The sequence below is a fragment of the Rhagoletis pomonella genome, unplaced genomic scaffold (genome assembly GCF_013731165.1).
Source record: "Rhagoletis pomonella isolate Grant_MI unplaced genomic scaffold, Rhpom_1.0 Rhpom_scaffold_00001, whole genome shotgun sequence".
Lineage (NCBI taxonomy): Eukaryota > Metazoa > Arthropoda > Insecta > Diptera > Tephritidae > Rhagoletis > Rhagoletis pomonella.
In genome coordinates this window covers 36,785,088-36,804,777 of record NW_023458555.1, presented here as the reverse complement: position 1 = coordinate 36,804,777, position 19,690 = coordinate 36,785,088, and the positions used below count along the sequence as shown (strand labels likewise).

General features: G+C 34.8%; 1 protein-coding gene across 1 annotated transcript in view; it reads left to right on the top strand.

Moving 5' to 3' along the window:
- Positions 1 to 13,335, top strand: part of LOC118743721 (box A-binding factor) — a gene marked incomplete at its 5' end in the record, with an annotated part of 57,076 nt that extends 43,741 nt beyond the window's left edge. The window contains 4 exon segments of the mRNA XM_036476487.1: positions 7,830 to 7,942; positions 8,182 to 8,346; positions 11,175 to 11,271; positions 11,555 to 13,335. Of these exon segments, the coding sequence (XP_036332380.1) occupies positions 7,830 to 7,942; positions 8,182 to 8,346; positions 11,175 to 11,271; positions 11,555 to 12,909 (1,730 nt within the window).
- Between the last annotated feature and the right edge of the window lie 6,355 nt (positions 13,336 to 19,690).

Below are 19,690 nucleotides of genomic sequence, written 5' to 3'. Positions count from 1 at the left end.
AATATTGAACTTATAACGGAATTATGTTGACCCAACTTGACTTTTTTGTCGATATTTTCCACGCCCATAATTAAAAAAAAAATATATTTATTTTTAAGTCCATTTCTGTCAGTTTGTCAGTCCTGCATTTTTTAAAATTGCAGTTATATAATAGGGTGGCTTGACAGTAACTATAAATTACCAATTTTTTTTAAAAAGCTTCGCCTATCTTATAACGTACCCTGTGCAAAATTCCATTAATCTATCTTCAATAGTTTTCGAATTACAGAATTAAAAGCAGCTAGATGGGTCATATCTTACACTGTGAGGCGGGCTGAATGTTTTCAATTTAGGTACTTCCAAATGAAAAGTGAGACACTGTCAGCGAAGTTTGCGGGAAATGCATGAGGACGGGAACAAGGGGGCCCCTAGAACACATCCTATGCCTTTGTCCTACCGTATATCAAAAACAACTGCAGCTGCAACTTCTACCACGAATAAATTATTTTTGTTTATCCACAACATTTTTTTTTTTTCATTAGAAACGGCCTCAAGCTCAATAAAATTGTTGAACTCTATGAAAAAGTTAAAATTTTATAGGCAGAAAGATTTCAAAAACGCTATTTCCAGTGATCGAAGGAACTTTAATATAGTTGGTTGAGATGCTCACCGTAACTATTGGATGATCATTCGACGACAAGGCTGCGGATCACCTACGTATATTGTAGGCAGCGTAAAGACTTGGAAAAAGTATAAAATCTACTTACCTCTGAGAACTACATATCTGCAGTTTATACAAAAACTACTTTCTGATATTAGAACCTATCTCAGACTTAACTGTCGTCACCGGTTACAATTTTTGATTTTGAAAATCAATAGTTAATTCTGCTGAAAAGCGATATACAAGGTCAATATTAACATCATCGATCACAGTTAAGTCTAAGGTCGATTTTTATAAAGGAATCTTATTTTTGTAGAAAGGCCCTATATAACACTTTTGTTTCTTTACAGACTATTTATAAAACTTTATAAAAACTAAAGTGCTTAAGTAGCGATTACTTCATTGCTCTGATTTCTAATAAACAAAGAAACAATTTTTTTTGAAGTAGTAGTTGCTTTAAATTCGATTAAGTCTTAAGTGAATAATCTACCAACCTTCTCAACCAACCAAAAGGTATGATCGAAACTAAATGTCATTCTCGTAGTTCTGTCCCCAAGAATGCTTTAAAACCAAACCCGGAATGTGAACAAAACCTAAAGGACAAAACCCTGTGCAACGTTCCAAAATAGAACAAAATGCGAACACTAGATTCGGGAACATTTCTAAGAGAACAAAATGGGAACGAAAGTCTCCGGAACGTTTTAGCAAATAACAAGACACTAACAAAAGTCTGAGAAACTTTCTCTCAAAGAATACTTTACCATTAGTTTGAAATGCTTGAATATTAAAATTAAGGTAAGACCGCACTAAGCGACGCGACACTGCAGCGGCACTACGCGACACTTTTTGGTATATCGCACTGAAACCGCAGCGGCGCGACACTTCGCTGCAAATTTTTTAATTTATTTGTATCAAAACTTTCAAACAAGATGGATGCCAGTGACGCTGATGTATTGTTAATGCCTTTTATTTTTATTTTCCTTGGCGAATTCTTCTCAAATATTACGTTTCTTTACATACAATTTTCTTCTTGAATGAAATGCATGTGAATATTCACTCACAATTGGAAATCGAATTACTTCAAGTTAAAAATGTAGTACAAAATGTTATGTCGTTCCGCTAGGTATACCGCACTATGCGGCACCGGAACTGCGCGACACCACGCGGCGCGACATTTTTGCCTAGTTGGTCAACTTTGCCGCGCAGCGTCACGTTCTTCCGGCTCTTGCTCTTATTTGATCTTCCTTGCCAACATACTCGATACTTCCGTTCTAATTTTCTTCTCATTGGCAACGTTCTCGAAACCTTCGTTCTCATTCTTTTGTTCTTGAGAACGTTCCTGAGAGTTTTCTTCGCATTTTATTACCGTTCAAATCGCTCTCAATACTTTTGTACCCGCTCGGCTCTTTTGTGGGAAATCTTGATGACATTACATTTTGTTCTCGTGAAGAAGTAAGCCAAAACTTGAACGCATTCTCGGTGCGTGCTATCTATATTAAGGTAACGATATTTACATACACATATGCATTCCCTCAGCGTTCAGTTCATTGAGTTTTCGTGTAATTGGATTAAAGATAATTGAAGTTTCTAGCAGAACAACGCTGTGATCCATATGGTCCGAACAACAGAAGTGTTCTCCGAGGAAAGAGAAAGTCCACTTGTGGTGTGTCTATCTTTGGGTTTGAACAGAGGTTTCGCTGAAGATCTGTGAAGTTTACTCCACTGAAAGTCTTTTTTTTTCTTGTTCAAGAGAGAGAAGAAAAAATAGGCATAGCTCTACGAAAACATTCAGTAGGATTTATAAAGTAAAAACAAAACATTTTCATAAATGCATTTAACTTCTTTATGGCTAGTTTTTCAGCGTCGCTTTAAATATATACCATCTAAACAGAGTTCGTATTTAACAGCTGGCTGACATTTAATTGGCTAATCTCAGTTTAATCGCTTAGTTAGCTCGTGCATTTAAACTAAGTTCAAATCACAGCCAGATTTAATCGTGTACTGAAAAACTAACCCTTATTGGCTAACAAAAATTAGTTATTTGTGGAACACATTAATGTAGGGGATTGATTACTGATGCGTCATTTGTTGAAGGTTAGCTTATTTTTCATGGGAATTACCTCAGGCAGGTACCGGCATTAATTTTTTCTGATTGTCGAATCTGTAAACTAATTAAAAAATAAGGCAATATTTATATATAGCTATACCTACATATACATATGTATGTATGTAGTGGAAAGTTTTACAGAACGAGCGCCCTTTGTGTTGTTTACAGTTATTTCAAAGTTTAAAGCAGGCAAAGAAATGAATATGTACATATTTATAAAAAAGATTATCGTTGGATTATTGTTTACAACTTTTCACGTGAATTAATAACACTACAACAGTGCATCGATTAATTTAATTGAACTTTTCGTGAACGAACATCGAGAAGATCGTACAACGACAATGAAAAAAAATCTGCGATTATTTAAAGGTGAGACCCAGAATGGCTAGAGGCGTCGCCCGTGTATATTCTTTCATATATATATGAGGTATTCTTAACGTTATATGTATATTTTTTAAGTGGGAACGGCAACAGGTTTCATAAGGCTATACTCGTAGACTGTGCTCTTATAAGGGTTTTAAAAAACTATGAATTAAGGGAATCTATTCTAAAAGGCCCTTTTCACGCTCTACATACATATAGAAATATTTTTATAAGCCTCTTCTTTTATACTGTTTTCTATCCTATTTCCTCCTATCCTCTACAAATTTAAACTTTTAGACCTCTGTAAATTTTCATGATTCAGAATCTTCATCAAGCTAACTTATGGATACACTTCTAAAACTTTAAGGTTTTAAAGAAATTGCGTATTGTCTTTTCGAAGTAGGGTTTGTCTTAATAAATATCATGAATGGTATGACCATTACGTATTTCGCTAAATAAACAAATGCTTTGTTTTTGATGTCTGTGTAGATTAATTTCTCTTCTTCTTTTTTAAGTTTGATTCCACTTTAAAAAGATCATGGATATCCTTTATCCATACCATTCCAGACTTTAATAGATAACACCAGCCTGCGATGATTTCTGATTTACTTTGTGGTTAGGGGTATTCTTATTAATACTATTGTTTTTTAAGTAAAAATTTAGATTTAATTAATAATTTTGGGTTTTTTCATTTAAATTTTTAAAAATTCTAAAATATGCATGTCATTAATAAAAATAACTCTCGATTTGCTAAAAAAAAAAACAAGGCAGTATTTTAATGTAACAATCCTAGATATAAAAAAAAAGTTATAATTTTTGAAAGGAGGGAAGATAAAATCAAATTCGCAGACCTGTGTAATGAAGAGGGAAATCTCTAATCAATGCTCTTCGCGTCACCTTTTTGGACTTGAATATTACTGATTTGAGTGTTTTCTATGAGGAAAATATATAGAGGAAATACCTACTCTATTCAACTTTCTTCACATTGACCTTTTGGACTCGATAATTTTCGGTTTGAGCCTTTCCTCTTTGTATTCAAGGGGATATACTCTATACAGTGCTCATCTCGTAGACATTTTGGGATGTTGACATTTAAAATTTTACTGTTTTGTATGACTTTTCCCTGTTCATAGCGGAAATACTCTTTCAGCGCTCTTAACGTAGGCTTTTGGGGATTTTGATCTTTCTGATCTGAGGGTTTTGTATAAATTTGCTCAATTCATAAATGAGCTAAGATTGTCAATCTTTCCAAGTACACTATTTCGGATTTTAATACTCCCTTAACGCCATATTTTTTATATATTTTTACTGAGAAAACAAAGCAAGTTCGAAAGGTAAAAAATTTAAATTTTCGTTTTGTTATTAGAAGCTTTTTCATACCAGTAATACACTCGAAGGTCTGCCTTTGCCTGCCGAGAAGCGATCGTTGTTAGAAAAAAACTTTTTATAATTTAGATGTTGCTCAGTTCACAGTTCTAACCAGGTCCTACGAAGTAGTAGTATGTACTTCTAACAAATAAGCCACAGCTATATGTGTATATTATTTAATCATTAAGTATTTTATAAATTTATTTTGCAATCTACTATGTATTCTTATAGTACAACATAAACTTTATAAACTAACGAGAAATAGAGTTGACCATCAATTTTGCGCAAGTAAACCATTATAAAGCCCCCATAAAACTTTTTGTTTATCCAATTAAAATCTTGTGTGGTTGGTTTAAGTGGAGTGTCAACCTGGTAACGGATTTCTGTACGTCATACAGGGAGAGGCAGCTACATTCTTAAACATTCTGTAGGAATGGCTTGCCGAGTGTTTTAAGCCAAATCCTTGCGAGGACTGGACGGTAGCACAGGAAGCGTTCGACTGTCTCTTTTGAGCCAGGGTTATCGCAACTGCGACAGAACCTGTTGAAGTGCTATCCAATCCTTTCGGCACGTACCCTAACGGGCCAGTACCCTGTACACACCACAGTAAGTTTGTAGGTATCTTCTTTGTTCATTTCTAAGGGGGCTTTGATTTTAAGTGGGTCGTAGTGGGACACCCAGAACTGTTCCTGTTCGATACTGTACGGTTCCAACTCTGCTTGGCCTTCAAGTGATAAATTACGGTAATTTTTGCGTGAGACACATTCAGTGCGGAGCCGGACCTTGCTAGTTCATCCGCTGCCTCGTTTCCCTAAATGTTCTTATGTTTCGTGGCCCATATTAGGGTAGATAATTTCGTATTGACCAGAGATATAGGAAATTCCATGATTCGTAAAGATAACTTAACCGTTTCCATTTGAAAATGCCCCAACCCAATAAAAACTTGAATTTTTATGAGATTCCGGGCACTACTCATTAACTTACTCTGGTATTGAAATGTTAATAAACCATTAAAGAATTTTGCAATATACTATTTACTTTCTCATAGAACCTATTTTAGGAGATAATTTTTTTTACAATATTACTGTTAACACAGTATTACAATTTTAAGTTTAACACTAATTTATGACATACTTTTTACGCCTAACATTTCCGGAGCACTTTTTAAGTAAGTTTTCTGAGTAAATATTCATAATTACAATAAGATATACATATTTGGCAACAAATATTTTGCAACCATGTTTGTTTTTTAATTTACAATTTGGAGTAACAGTGTGTTTCCACGAGATCGAAATTACGCAATTATAAATTTCAGCTAAAACTGGGCAAAATTGAGAAAATGTGGTTTTAGTTTCAAGAATGCGACTTTAAAATTTGCTTAGTGTGATTGATTTTTAAGCAAGAAGAATTTAGAACTGATAAGAAAATTTTCTTTTTTAATCAAATAGAAAACTGGTTAAAAACCAAAAGAAACCGCTTTTATAGAAAGAAGCTTAGCTTGTTTTTCTTTGTAACCTGCAAAAGAGGTTAAGAGGATTAAGCAAAATCATAAGCGGTAGCGTGAAAGAAATTGAAATTAAAATGGAGATCAATCGTGTAAAGCAGAGGTTCCCTACCTTTTTTTCCCCGTAGACCCCTTTCAAAATTTGACTGGAAAATTTTCAAATTTTTTTTCGCGCTATCTGTTAGGAATGCAAGAGGTCCGTAGCTCCTAAAAATGTTTAGCAAAGAAATTTAAAAATTAGAATCTTAAACGCTCCAAAATCCTCTTTTTACAAGCTTTTATTTTTTTAGTCTCAACTTGACCATTTTTCAACAAACTACATTCTGCCAAATATCACCGAAAAATTTGGAATTTTTTTTTGCTGCCCAATTGTTTTGATAATCATTAGTGTAAACAGTTACAATTTCAATTGCATTTGAAAATCGAAATTATGCATTTAGGGATAGTGGAAACGTATTTGTAACATCTAAAACTCATTCGTTATGAATTAATTTTTTTTTTTTTAAATATAACAAGAAAATATTTACTTAAACAAAAAAATTATCTTAATTTATTTGTAATTAAATTGATTTTATCAGACTTTTACGTTTGTGAAATTTATTAGAAAAACTTTTCTTTATAAAAGAATTATCTACGTATTATTTTATCTCAACAAGCATTTTCCACATAAAAACATACATTAATACATACATACGTATGTATACGTACAGAATATACATACATAAATACATATTTGAAAATGCTATAAAACATTATATACATATAAATGGCTTGCAACTAATTTTTAAATATTTTAAATTTACATATGACTTTATTGAAGCATTTTACGATGCCGATTTTATCACCGATGGGCGAGAATGTGTCAATTGTGGTGCGGTTTCAACTCCATTGTGGCGCCGTGATAATACCGGACATTATTTGTGCAATGCGTGCGGTCTTTATAATAAAACGAACGGCATGAATCGTCCCTTAATAAAACAGCCTAGAAGATTGGTAAAATAAATATAAAAAAAAATTTCAATTAATATAAAAAACAAAAATTAAAGTGAATTTAATTCACATATTTTACACTTTTCCTTATTCATTACACATATTAAACAAGCAAAACATAAGCAATGCGAAAAAGAAACTGATAAAATTGCAAAAAGTAAAAAAAAACACTTAAACAGTACACAAAAAACCGAAATTGTGCAACAAATTTAAAATCTAATACAAATACTTACTTACATACATGCTTACTTTCCGCACTTGCAAGCAGCTTAAACTTCTTGTAAAAAAAAAAATATATTTATTATTAAAAAAAAAGAAATCTTATAGAAATCCGCCTTCGCTTTTGCCTGTGCCGCCATTCGCCATCACCATCGTTTGCCGTTGTACATACATGCATACATACACATATATGTAGTTGTAGTTGCGTGAACGTTCTCGCTTCCTTTGTTGATGAAATCCGTTTCGATTAAATGAAAAGAAAATAAAAAAAAAAACAAGGAAATAAAAATGTTGTTCAAATCATAATTTGTAATTACGCACTTAACTATTTTATTTTTTATGAACGTTAAAAGAAAAAAATGCACGCTTTACTTAAGTAAATACTTGAAAATTAATTACTAATTTAGGTTTGCCTTTCCACGCACTATTCGTCGTATTTAATTTGGATTATTGGTTAATTGAATTTAATTCTTTTTTTTTAGTTATTAACATTGATGCACAACGTAGTTTTCGTCGCAAAGCGAAAAACCGAAACTTTTATAAAAAAATAAAATTTGTAAATAAAAATAAGCAAAACTATTTTTTTTTTCTTGATTGCTTAAAAAACATTTCTCATAAATAATTCATAATTATTACAGTGGCCGCTGAGTCAAGCGGGGATTTCTATAAGAGCTATCCGTTTAGTGTGCCGAGTCGGACGGCAACAGCGTCTGCCGAGGAGCATGTTAGTCGTTCAAGTTCGCGCCGTATGGTAGGTGACACAAAACAATACATACTTTTACATACATACATACATGCAGATATACCTACAAACATTTTTAAATTAGACATTTCAATGAAATTTAAAGTTAAAATTAAAGATCAATTTTATCGTTTTTTTTTTGTTTAAATTATTTTGCTAATGTTAAATATTTGCAATGAAAATCTATTAGTTTTTTTTTTGTAATAAATACTATGAGTCTATATACTAATTACTTTTTTACAATTTAGAGTGCCTCCCGTCGCGTCGGTTTGTCCTGCTCAAATTGCCTTACAACACACACTTCGTTGTGGCGTCGAAATCCCAGCGGTGAGCCCGTCTGCAATGCCTGCGGACTTTACTTCAAATTGCATAGCGTGAAACGTCCATTAACCATGAAGAAGGACACCATACAGGTAGGTTGACAACTGACTTTGTAATCTGTTTAGTATAAAAATATGAAGGGAAAAAAACATTAGGGAAATTTAGTAACCGCCAACTTATTTTTAATTTAAATTTCTTAATTTGAATAAACAAAGTACTATTTAAGCAGGTAAGTCTTAAGGCTTAATTTATCACAAACACTTTTGAAAAATATAAAGGCATAGGAAAAGTCTCTGCTGGATTTTTGTCACTATGTGCTGTTGATGCCCATACATCTGGCAACACTAATCCATTTGCGTCAAGCTGACGCGCGTTTGAAAGGTGACATTTCAGGCAAAATTTTGCAAAAAGTTATATTGACTTGAAAATAAAGAAACATACATACATACATACATTATATAGTGGTTGGCAAATAAATAGGGACGCTCTATTTTAAGAAGTTTTGGCAAGTTTATTCACGTTTATTGAACGTTTATTACTTTTTTTGTAAAGATATAGCTCATCGTCTAATAAATCCATATACAGTGGTGGAAGAAATAATACAAACTTTTTATTTTGACCAGTTTTGACAGTATTTCTTTTGTTTGTTAGATTTTTAATATTTTTTTATAAAAGTCAAGCGCAAAAACACTTAAGGAACTTGATTCGTTACCTTTTAAATGATATTTCATTTTTATTATAAGAGCAAGAAGAATCGAACTTTAAATGAATTTCGCTGACCCAAGTTGGAAAATTTTATCTGCATTTGCCACGCCCACAATTTTTATGGGGAAAAAATAATAAAATGTTTTTAAGGCCATTTCCGACAGCTTTAGTATGAAATTAGGCAAATTGGAAGCCATCGCGCAGAAACTAAAAGTTTTTTTTTTTTGTAAATCAAGTATAATTTGACTTTTTCTTTTAAAAGGGGGCAACTTTTCTGCATTTCATATAGGAATGCAGCCTTTTCAAAACCATGTCCATGGATACCCATATTCAACGTAACTTTTCAAACAGTTGGTAACCCTCTTCAAAATATTTTAAGACTACAACTTTCCTAAACCTCAAGTTGAAATAGATTTTTTAAACAGGTGGCAACCCTCTCACAGGCAGTTTTGAAATGGAGCCTTTTCAAAACCATTTCGATTGATAAATGAAATATGAAAATCAATTTAACTTTTTAAACATTTGGCAACCCTTTCCAAACAGCTTAAAAATATTTAAAATTGTTAAAATAAGGATTTGTAAAACTCTGCATATATGGATTAAATTAGACTTTTCAAACACGTGGCAACCCTCTTACAAATACATATTTTCAAACTGAAACGTTTTTAAATTTATTTTGGCTGACAACCCTATTGTGATACATATTTCAATACTTCAGAATTCGGTTGAAGAACGCCCAATCTCAGAAGTTTTTTGCCGATAAATAAAAAAAGTTCTATTTACACCGAAGAGATTATGAAGCTACCCGAAAAATGGCAAAAGGTCTTAAACAATTATGGCCAAAATCTAGATACGTGATTAAAATTGAGTTTCAATAAAGACATTTTTTTTATTATTTACCCAAAAATCCGCTGAGACTTTTTATACATACATATGACCCAATATTTAGCAGTGCTCACAAGGCATATTAACCATGTAGCCATAAGTATCAGCAGAGGAGTGAATTTGATTTTTTTTCTGCATTTACTCTCTGAATTATCATTTTTGTTTAAATTTTACTCTAAATTTATCTCAAAGTTTGAGTTGAAGTTTTATACATTCATACACGCCTTCCTAACTTAACTTACTTATGTATGCCTCGAGGAAATTTTGTTTATTTAACCAGACTTATGTTTATCGTGTTTTACCGAAAAATAACTACTGAAACTGTGCCTAAACTGACAGGTCTTCGACTGATTCGTCGCCCAGAAATCTGAAGAACATTTTTCTCACTGTAAGATATCTATTTGATCAGGACTAATGACTCAAGTCGTCAAAATGACGTCGAGCAATACCACCAGCTCCGTCAGAAATGGGAAAGACTTATCCGAGCCGTTCGCCACAAAACGGGGTTTCAGACAGGGCGACTCCCTCTCATGTGACTTCTGTGGCGTGGTTATTGTCCGATTTTAAAAACTTTTTAAGCCGTTTGGTATGCATTGTCAAGTCCAATAACTGTGTTAAGTTTGGAAGAAATGGGTGGAGCGGTTCCCAAGATATACGAATGTAATCATAAGTGGGCGTGGATACGCCCATTTTCAAGAATGTATAATGTTCTTATATTTCGCCTTAAAATTATTGTAAATAGCAATTTTGATTGAGTGAATAAGCTTCGGTAGTTACTAAAATGTCGCAGTTTTCGTATTTCTGAAAACTACCGTTATATATTTAGGTGGTAGGCGTGGTTATTGTCCGATTTGGCCCATTTTCAATACCATCCATCCTAGACTGAAAATAAGTACACGTACCAAGTTTCGTTAAGATATATATCTATTTTTACTCGAGTTATCGTGTGCACAGGCGGACGGGCGTACTGACAGACAGTCATCGCTTAATCGATTTCTTTTTTCATTCTGATCATTTATGTTCGCTCGGGTATATAAAAATGCTTTGCCAGCCTGCCCGAAACTGTATCAGAAGGGAAAACTAATGGAATACGTATACAATTTTTTGTAACTACTCCCTTATTTGAAAGTTAGTTACTTGGTGAAGATTTGTAGATTTGTGCCTACAAAATTTTCAAACTTTATTTTGGCTGATAAAAAATTTTTTCGCGACCCAGTCTAATCTACATACTACATATGTACACATACATACATACATAGTTTTTACTGATAAGAAAAAAATATATATATTTAAATATTACAACAAAAACATAATTTCGCCTCTTTTTCAGACACGCAAGCGAAAAGCAAAGGGTACTAAAGGCGAAAAATCTAGCAAAAGCAGCAAACAAAATGCGAACTCCAACCCCGCCGCTGACGCAAATAATGGTAAGTGTGTGATGTATTGTTTTTACAAGTTTTTTTTTTTAGTTTTATAATTTTATTTGCCTGAAGCATGCGAAATTAATTGTATTGTTTTGTCTCCTTTGCTTTTTCCTTTCTCTTTCACACGCGCGCTTCATGTTTCATCGTTCATCGCTCTAACACTCGCTCTCTCACTATATCTGTGTGTTCCTTTCGGTGGTAATATTCATCAACACAAACAACTAACTGCAACTTAAAATTAAAACTAAACACAAACACAAAAACAATAACAACACATCATCATCAGAACTAAAACATTTAACAACTAATTTGCAACAACAACAACAAGCACAACAATTGGCAAGCACACAATTGCTGCAATTGAAACAAGAGCCACAAAGCAACAACACTGCGCTGGCGCAAACAACCCTAATGTCACCAACAACAAATGACGGCAGCGCCTCCCCGACGGACACGAAGTCACCGCTGTTGGGACTGTTGCCTGCATCACCGCTAACGCCACAGCAGCAACAACAGTTGGAAGAAGTGGCCGCCATGCAGGAGCAACAACTGCGACAACAAGAACAACAACAACAACAACAACTGCAGCAATCATACAACCAGAAAATGTCCCCACCAATGACACACATCCACTCACCAATAATGTTCTCATCCACATCACCGACTCACAATGGGCATTTGAATAACAATAACAATAATAATAACACTGGTGCATATGTCAATAATAACAATAATAATAGCAACAACAACAATAACAACAATCATATCACCAATAACAATGAAACTTTAAAGCTTATGCAGAAGCAGCTGCAGGCTCACCAACAGCAAATGCAGACACAGCAGCAGCAGCAGCAACAACAACAACACGCATCATCCTCACCGCGCCATCAGCAACAGCAACAGCAACAACAACAATTATTGGCCCAGCAACTTATGCATCTGATGCCACCACACTCATCCCCCTCGGCATCAGTCTCAATGCCATCAACGCCGAGCACACCAACCACACCGACGACGACGTCGCAACAGCTCCAACAACAGCAACAACTCCAGCAGCAACAGCAGCAGCAACTGCGACACCATCTATCGCCACAGCAACAACAACAGATCTTTCAGCAATTAACACACCAACATCAGTTTCAACATGGCCAACTGCAGACGCATTTATCTAATATGTGCAATTCGTTGCATTACCACCACCAACAGCAACAACAACAACAACAACAACAACAGTACCTGCAGCAACAGGCGCATAGTCCAGCTGGTTCAGTATCGCCAGCGCATTCCAGCTTCGGCGAATTGGTGCCACTGCATGAGGAAGCCATTAAAATTGAACAGCTTCAGCAGCAGCATCAACAACAACAACAACAACAACACCACCACCACCACCACCAGCATCATCATCATCATGCATTGTTGCAACAAGATGTGGCACTTAGCCGTAGTCCATCACTGGAGGAGGATGAGGTGATGTTTGAGCTGCAACAGCAACAGCAGCAACAACAACACGCGCATGCGCAAGCGATTGCGTTGCATTTGCAACACCAGCATGAGCTGCAACAACAACACCAACAAAGCCTATTCGAATTGCACGAATTCGAACGGAAGTATGAGCGCGAGACGGTGGTGAAAACGGAGTGAGTGGTGGGGAGGAGCTGGTGGTGTATATAAATATGTAGGAGTAATTATGTACATACATAGATAAGTGAAGGATGAATGAAGAAATGTGCGGGCAGTGGGCGGTGCTAGCAAAACGGAATCAGCGAGAAACCAAAGACCGGATTTATTTACATAACATTTTTGAGTGTTGTTTTTTCCAATTGTTATACGATATTTTAAAGATAGGCAATATTTTTTAAGTTATTTGCGAATGTTTTAGATTTACTTTTAAGGAATCTCAATTCTCCAAAGACCTCGATAGGCAATAATGTATACAAAAAATTCGTACTTTTTATAAGCATAAGCCAGTTGATTGTATGCATTGAATCTCAAAAAAAAAAAAGACACAATTAGTATACGAATATAGAGAAAAAAATAGTATATATACGAAAACTACAAAAAAAAAAATATAAGCTCCTAAGAGTTGTTTCTGATTAAGAGTTTATTTATAATGAATTAAATAGTATAGATAAGCATTCAAATAAAATTTTGTTTAAATTTAAATTACACATGAATTATTTGTAAGTTTTTTTTAGTTTATGTAAATTTAATTTTATGAAAAATGCAAAGATTTTAAAATCTTTCAACTGAGATTTATTTCATTAAAATTTACAACTCTTTAATGGTAAAAATTATCGGAAATTTGGGATTAATTGAAATTTTTCTTAAATTAAAATTTTGCTAAATATCATTCGTTCAGAGTTGTGCCGTTTTTGATATTTATGTATGTTTGTATGTATATTTAAATAATTTTCTTTCAACTAGGTAGTTTGTTAATAAATCTATAAAAATCTCATTTAGTGTTATCAATACTTTGTACAATACTTCAATTACAGAATTTACATATACAAATACTTCAATAAAGATATATATATAAATAAATAGTGTTTAAATATTTGGTAAAACTAAAATGTAAATGTTCAAACCCAAGTTTTTTTAACACCCTTTCGCTTCATATTTCAAATAACTTGCGTAAAGCTAATCAAATTCGACTTTTTAAACAGGAGGGATACCCCTCCTCAAAAGCAGTTTCGCGCTAGGATATTCTTAAATATTCTTCCTCTAACATTGCGATACACATTTTAATTAACTGATGAATTAAGTTGAATTTTATTGCTTAAATATGAGGTAACCCCGCGAAATATAGTTCAGAAGCAAAGATTTTTCAAACCAACAACAACGAAAATGAGAATTTTTCAAATCCATTCGATTGATTGATTAAATTAATTTTTAGGGAGGTGGCAACCCTCTTCCAACACCTCAGAAATATTCATAATGCATAAACAAAAGGCTTCTTAACACTCTTTCGTTTGATATCCATATTTTGACATTTCATATAACTTTTGGATAAGTTTACCGAATTCGACATTTCGAGCAGGTGGCAACGCACTTCAAAATATTTTCTGAGCCCAATTTCGTTTGCCACCCATATGTCGAATAATTTTCTTCCAAATTTATTTCTTTAATTAAAATTTAATTCGATTTTTGAAACAGATGGCAACCCTCCCAAATTCAAGTTAAGAAAGAAATATTCTCAAAACCCTTTCCATTGATACCCACTTTGTAATATTTGATTTTTTTCAAAATAATTTGAATATACATAATTTCTTGAAACCTGACAACTTTCAAAAAAGTAAAACCTGATTGTATATCTGCAGTCCAAGCCTTTTAATTTGACACCTAATTTAGGAAAATCGAACGAACGGTGCAGATCTTTTATGCTGCACAAAAAATGCCTTCGAAAATTTTTATTTCAAAATCATTAATAAACGTTATTTTGTAATTTTTATTTTTTTTAGATAATTTTTAACCGTCATTTTATGGTTTTTATTTTATCGATTAAAAATAATCGTTTTTCAATGATTTTTATTTTTTCGAAAAAATAAAAATATTTTGTCAGAATCTCTGCGCCTCTCGAAAAAAAACCTGCCTACGGCCCTGGGTACATATCGCACACCGTCTTCAAAATAAAATAAAAATTTGGCATTTTTGAGATTACATATATGCTAAAAATGTACACAGAGCTTTTATTTACCATTCAGCAAAAGCTGGAATAAATTTTCGTTATAATTTGTTAAAAAAACCAAAGGTCATAACTCCCACTATAAATTACCGGATATCGAATAATAAAACCATCCCATTATTTTTAAAATTGTTCGGTTATTTGATACACCCTCTGTTAGCTGAGACATAAACCATGCTCCCAGTCCCAGAGTTAGAAGCCAAGGAACAGTCAAGCGCTCCCAGTATTATCAACCATCTAAAGGGTGCGTCATATAAACAATTTGTTTGTGGTTTGATTCTTTGCTTCGTTTGAGAAAATTGACTATCTGCTTCCACAGGGTAACATATATGAAGCTTATTTCAACGTCAAAAAACAACTTTACGAGGATGGTAAGAAATAGATATGTATACATAAATTTTCACTATTTTCACTTTTTTAATTCGACTAGTTAAGTAATTTGTTGTTTAAATTGTTTGCACTTCCAGTAGCAAATTTTCATATAAAAAGTGCAGCTATCACTTGTAATTGCATAAATGCACGATCTTTCAACGTTCACGTGTGATTTGTGCACATTAAATGTATTTTACTTAATTTTTTAATCAATATAAAACGCGTTTAACCATTTCACTACTTTTCTTCAACAAAGTACCAAAGTTGTTGATCAACCCGGCTACAATCCGAGTTATAAGGTAATGGCGTATTATTATTATCAAAATGACCAATTCTTTCAATTTTTATCCGAAATTGCTTCGAAACATACAGATTCAAGGGCAAATTCACCATCGAGCGGGTGCTTTGTTACCACCACCAAACGAACATCATAAATTCCTTCAGATCTATTTCGTTGGTGATTCGGCAATTGAACTAAATCAGCGTTGTGTAATTTTTACTTCGACTAAACGTGAAATGATCGAACAATTGCAAAATCTTCTGCACGAGCATAATGAATTGCTCAGACTGTTCAAAACCACATTGGATAGAATGCATTCTGACGACCACAAAATCATTATCAGAGCAGACAAAAGACCCGCTGGAGGCCATGCAAGACAATTCAATGCTCCCACTATCAATGAAGTCGCAGTGGTGATTGTTGGCGAGAATGTGGAATCACGCGATATTGTTCTCAAGCGTTGGGATGGTGAACAATTGCAGCGCTTGTACGAGACTCATCGGTCATATGATGCACTTCAATACCCGTTGATGTTCTGTCGTGGAGGGGATGGCTATCACCTCAATATGAAGATGGTCAATCCAACGACAGGTTTGTTTACAAGTTATCAGTTCTTTTTCATTCCACAACTAATTTCGAGTTCATATTTTAGAAGAAGAAACGAATAAGGTCAGCTCAATGAATTTTTATGCATATCGATAGATGATTCGGCAGGATGTTGAGAATCATTTGTTGAGATATCGCCGGTTGTTTCAACATTACTGCGTCGACATGTACGTCAATCAGTTGAATTACGATCAGACGAGTACATCCACTTGCGGGACGCTACCGCTACTGAAGGAGATGCGACCAACATCGGTTGTTTGACCATTCTCCCAGCTACTTACGTTGGAAGCCCGCGCCACATGGATGGGTACGCTCAAGATGCGATGACGTACGTACGAAATTACGGACGCCCAGATTTATTCATCACGTTCCCTTCCAATCCGAAATGACCCGAAACCGTTAAAAACCGTTGGGATTATTATTATTATTATTACGAATCTGTTACTGACAGGACAAACATCCAGCGATCGACATGATATCACTGCACGAGTATTCAAACAAAAGATCAGAGTACTCATGGATTACATCGTTAAGCAGAAGGTTTTTAGCGTACTCTGTTGTTGGATGTACTCGGTTGAATGGCAGAAGCGTGGTTTACCACATGCACACATTCTGCTTTGGATATTCGACAAGATCCGACCAGATCCCATTGATTCGATCATTTCTGCCGTAATACCAGATCCAGAAACGGATCCGGAGCTGCATTCCATTGTGGCAACGAACATGATACATGGCAACGCAAAAAAGCAGAACGACCACCAGCGACAACATTGACAAATTTCTTTTCTACATGCGAAAGCGATCCGTTCGCAAGGACTTTACTCTATTCGGAAATGCCACATGGAATGCAGCATCGAAGAAGTTTCAACGCCTGAAGAAAAGCCATTATGTTGCTGGCTTCGCTGATGTATATTCGACTGATGCCCTCGGTCGAATATACACAATTCATCCACGCCAAGACGAATGCTTCTATCTTCGCTTGCTTTTGTTAAACATTAGAGGCCCTACATCGTTCGATACCCTGCGTACTGTGGATGGTGTACTATGTGCCACTTTTCGGGAGGTTTGCCAACGTTTGAATTTGCTCGAAAACGATACACATTGGGACCCAACGCTCGCCGATGCAACTGCTTCTGCGCCAGCGAATCAAATTCGTACATTGTTGCGCTCATCACAGCTACATGTCATCCGTCGAACCCGACTGCATTGTGGGATAAATACAAGGACGAGATGGCTGACGACATTTTGCACAGAGTTCGCACGACAACTTCGAATTTCGATCTCAAAATTAACGACGAGATGCGCAACGAAGCGTTAGTTCTGATCGAAGACATCTGCGTGCTCATGTGCGGCAGTCTGCTGTCGACATTGGGAATGCCAGCGCCAAATCGTTCGCTGCACGATGCATTCAATCGCGAATTGCAACGGGAGCAAAATTATGATCAAGATGAGCTGGCCGAAAGAGTGCGAACAAATGTGACGCTGTTGAATGCCGATCGGGAGAACGTGTACGATTCGCTGATGAAAGTTGTTGACAATGGAACGGGAGGCATTTACTTTCTTGATTCTCCTGGTGGAACAGGCAAGACATTGCTCATTGATTCTGGCAACAATTCGGTCAAGAACTCAAATTGCGTTGGCTGTTGCATCCTCTGGGTTGGAAGGCGGTCGAACAGCGCATTCTGCTTTTAAGCTGCCGATGAATGCCCTCACGGTTGATCAGCGAACGTCTACATTGACCAAGAACTCGGCGATAGCGAAATTGATGCGAGAATGCAAAATCATTATTTGGGATGAATGCACGATGGTGCATAAACGAGCTTTAGAAGGAGTTGACCGAACAATGAAGGATTTAAGAGGGGATTCGAGACGATTTGGTCGGGATATGATATTGCCCTCCGGAGATTTTCGTCAAACGCTTCCCGTCATCCCGAAATCCACTGCTGCCGATGAACTTAATGCATGCTTGAAATCGTCGTCTCAAGGCCAATCGTTGGAAGTCTGTGGGATAAATCTCGAATTTCCCTGTTTTTCGCACGGTCAGCTGTACGTTGCCTGTTCGCGTGCTGGCAAAGCGTCTTCGTTGTTTGTTTTTGCGCCGGAAAACCAATCGAAGATCATTGTCTACCATAACGCTCTCTACTGATTTCGATTGAACTCAAATAAATCACATTGAAATTTGAAATATCTGTGTTTTATTATCATCCTGGAGTTTATCGGAAGGTGTTAAATTGGGGCGAGACGAAGTTTGCCGGGTCCGCTAGTATGTATATATAAATTATGGAAATTTTTTTTAATACAATTTTTTTTTCTTAAGAAAACTATATTAAAAGATGTGCACAAGATAAGAAAGAGCACAAAAACACCTTTAATTAAATATATGATTCATAATGAAAAGTAAGTGCGCCTGGGCCACACTGGAGAAGTGAAACTTACGTTACACGCATATCTATTTTGTCTCATAACCAATATACATACATACATAAATATGTACATCAGTGATCGGACTTGTACCACATTGTGGTAGATCTGCCACTTTTTTGAGCATCTACCACATCTACCACACAAGGTCTAAAATCTACCAAATATTCGCATTTTTGAGCAGTTTTATTTTTGCTCGACATGATTTTCTTAAGTTTAAGAGCAAAAATTGTCCAACACTAAACACTAACAACAGGCCGAATGGGAATAAAATGAACTGCAAAATATTTAATTTTCGCAATATTCAATTTTTCGACAGGGAACGTGGTTTTATTGTGTTAAATTGCAAAATATATGATTTATAAAAATAATTAATAGCGAAAATGTTAAGAAACGGTGATTTTTGTAAAAGTATTAGCAAATTTCTTTGCATCTAAAGTTTCTAAAGCGTTGTTTACTTTTACTTGAGAATTGTAAAAATCGGCAAATCCCAAGTAGCGGTTTCTGGAACGTGCCACATTTGTTCGCTACATCCGCAAGGTTGCAGAAATCTTTCAAAATATGTTCGAAAAATATCTTGATATGGTAGGAACCGCTTTACACGTTCAAGGAAAAGAATTGTCAAAACTCAACGCAATTTTTAGCAACTTCTATTTTGCACTTTGTTACACTAAAACTAATATATTTTCTACATTCTAATTAAAATGTTTGCAATTTATGTGAAACCTTGCAGAATTTTTTTAATTTTTGTACAAAGTTTGATCCAAAAGCTAAGACCTGCCATATTTTTTGAAATCTCCACATTTTTTCCAGATTCTACCACACAATTTTTTTTCAAGTCCGATCACTGGTTATGGATGGCAATGACAACCGTTATGAAGATGGTAATGGAAAAGATAATAATAATGGCAATGGTAATGCTAACTAACTAATTATAAAATTACTAATTTCATAACGTGAGTTCATGCTTTTTCTCAAATTTTAAATCCCGTGCAAGCATTTGCAGCGAATTTGTTTAACCTAAACTACTCAAATTCATCGTACGTATGCATGTAGTACTT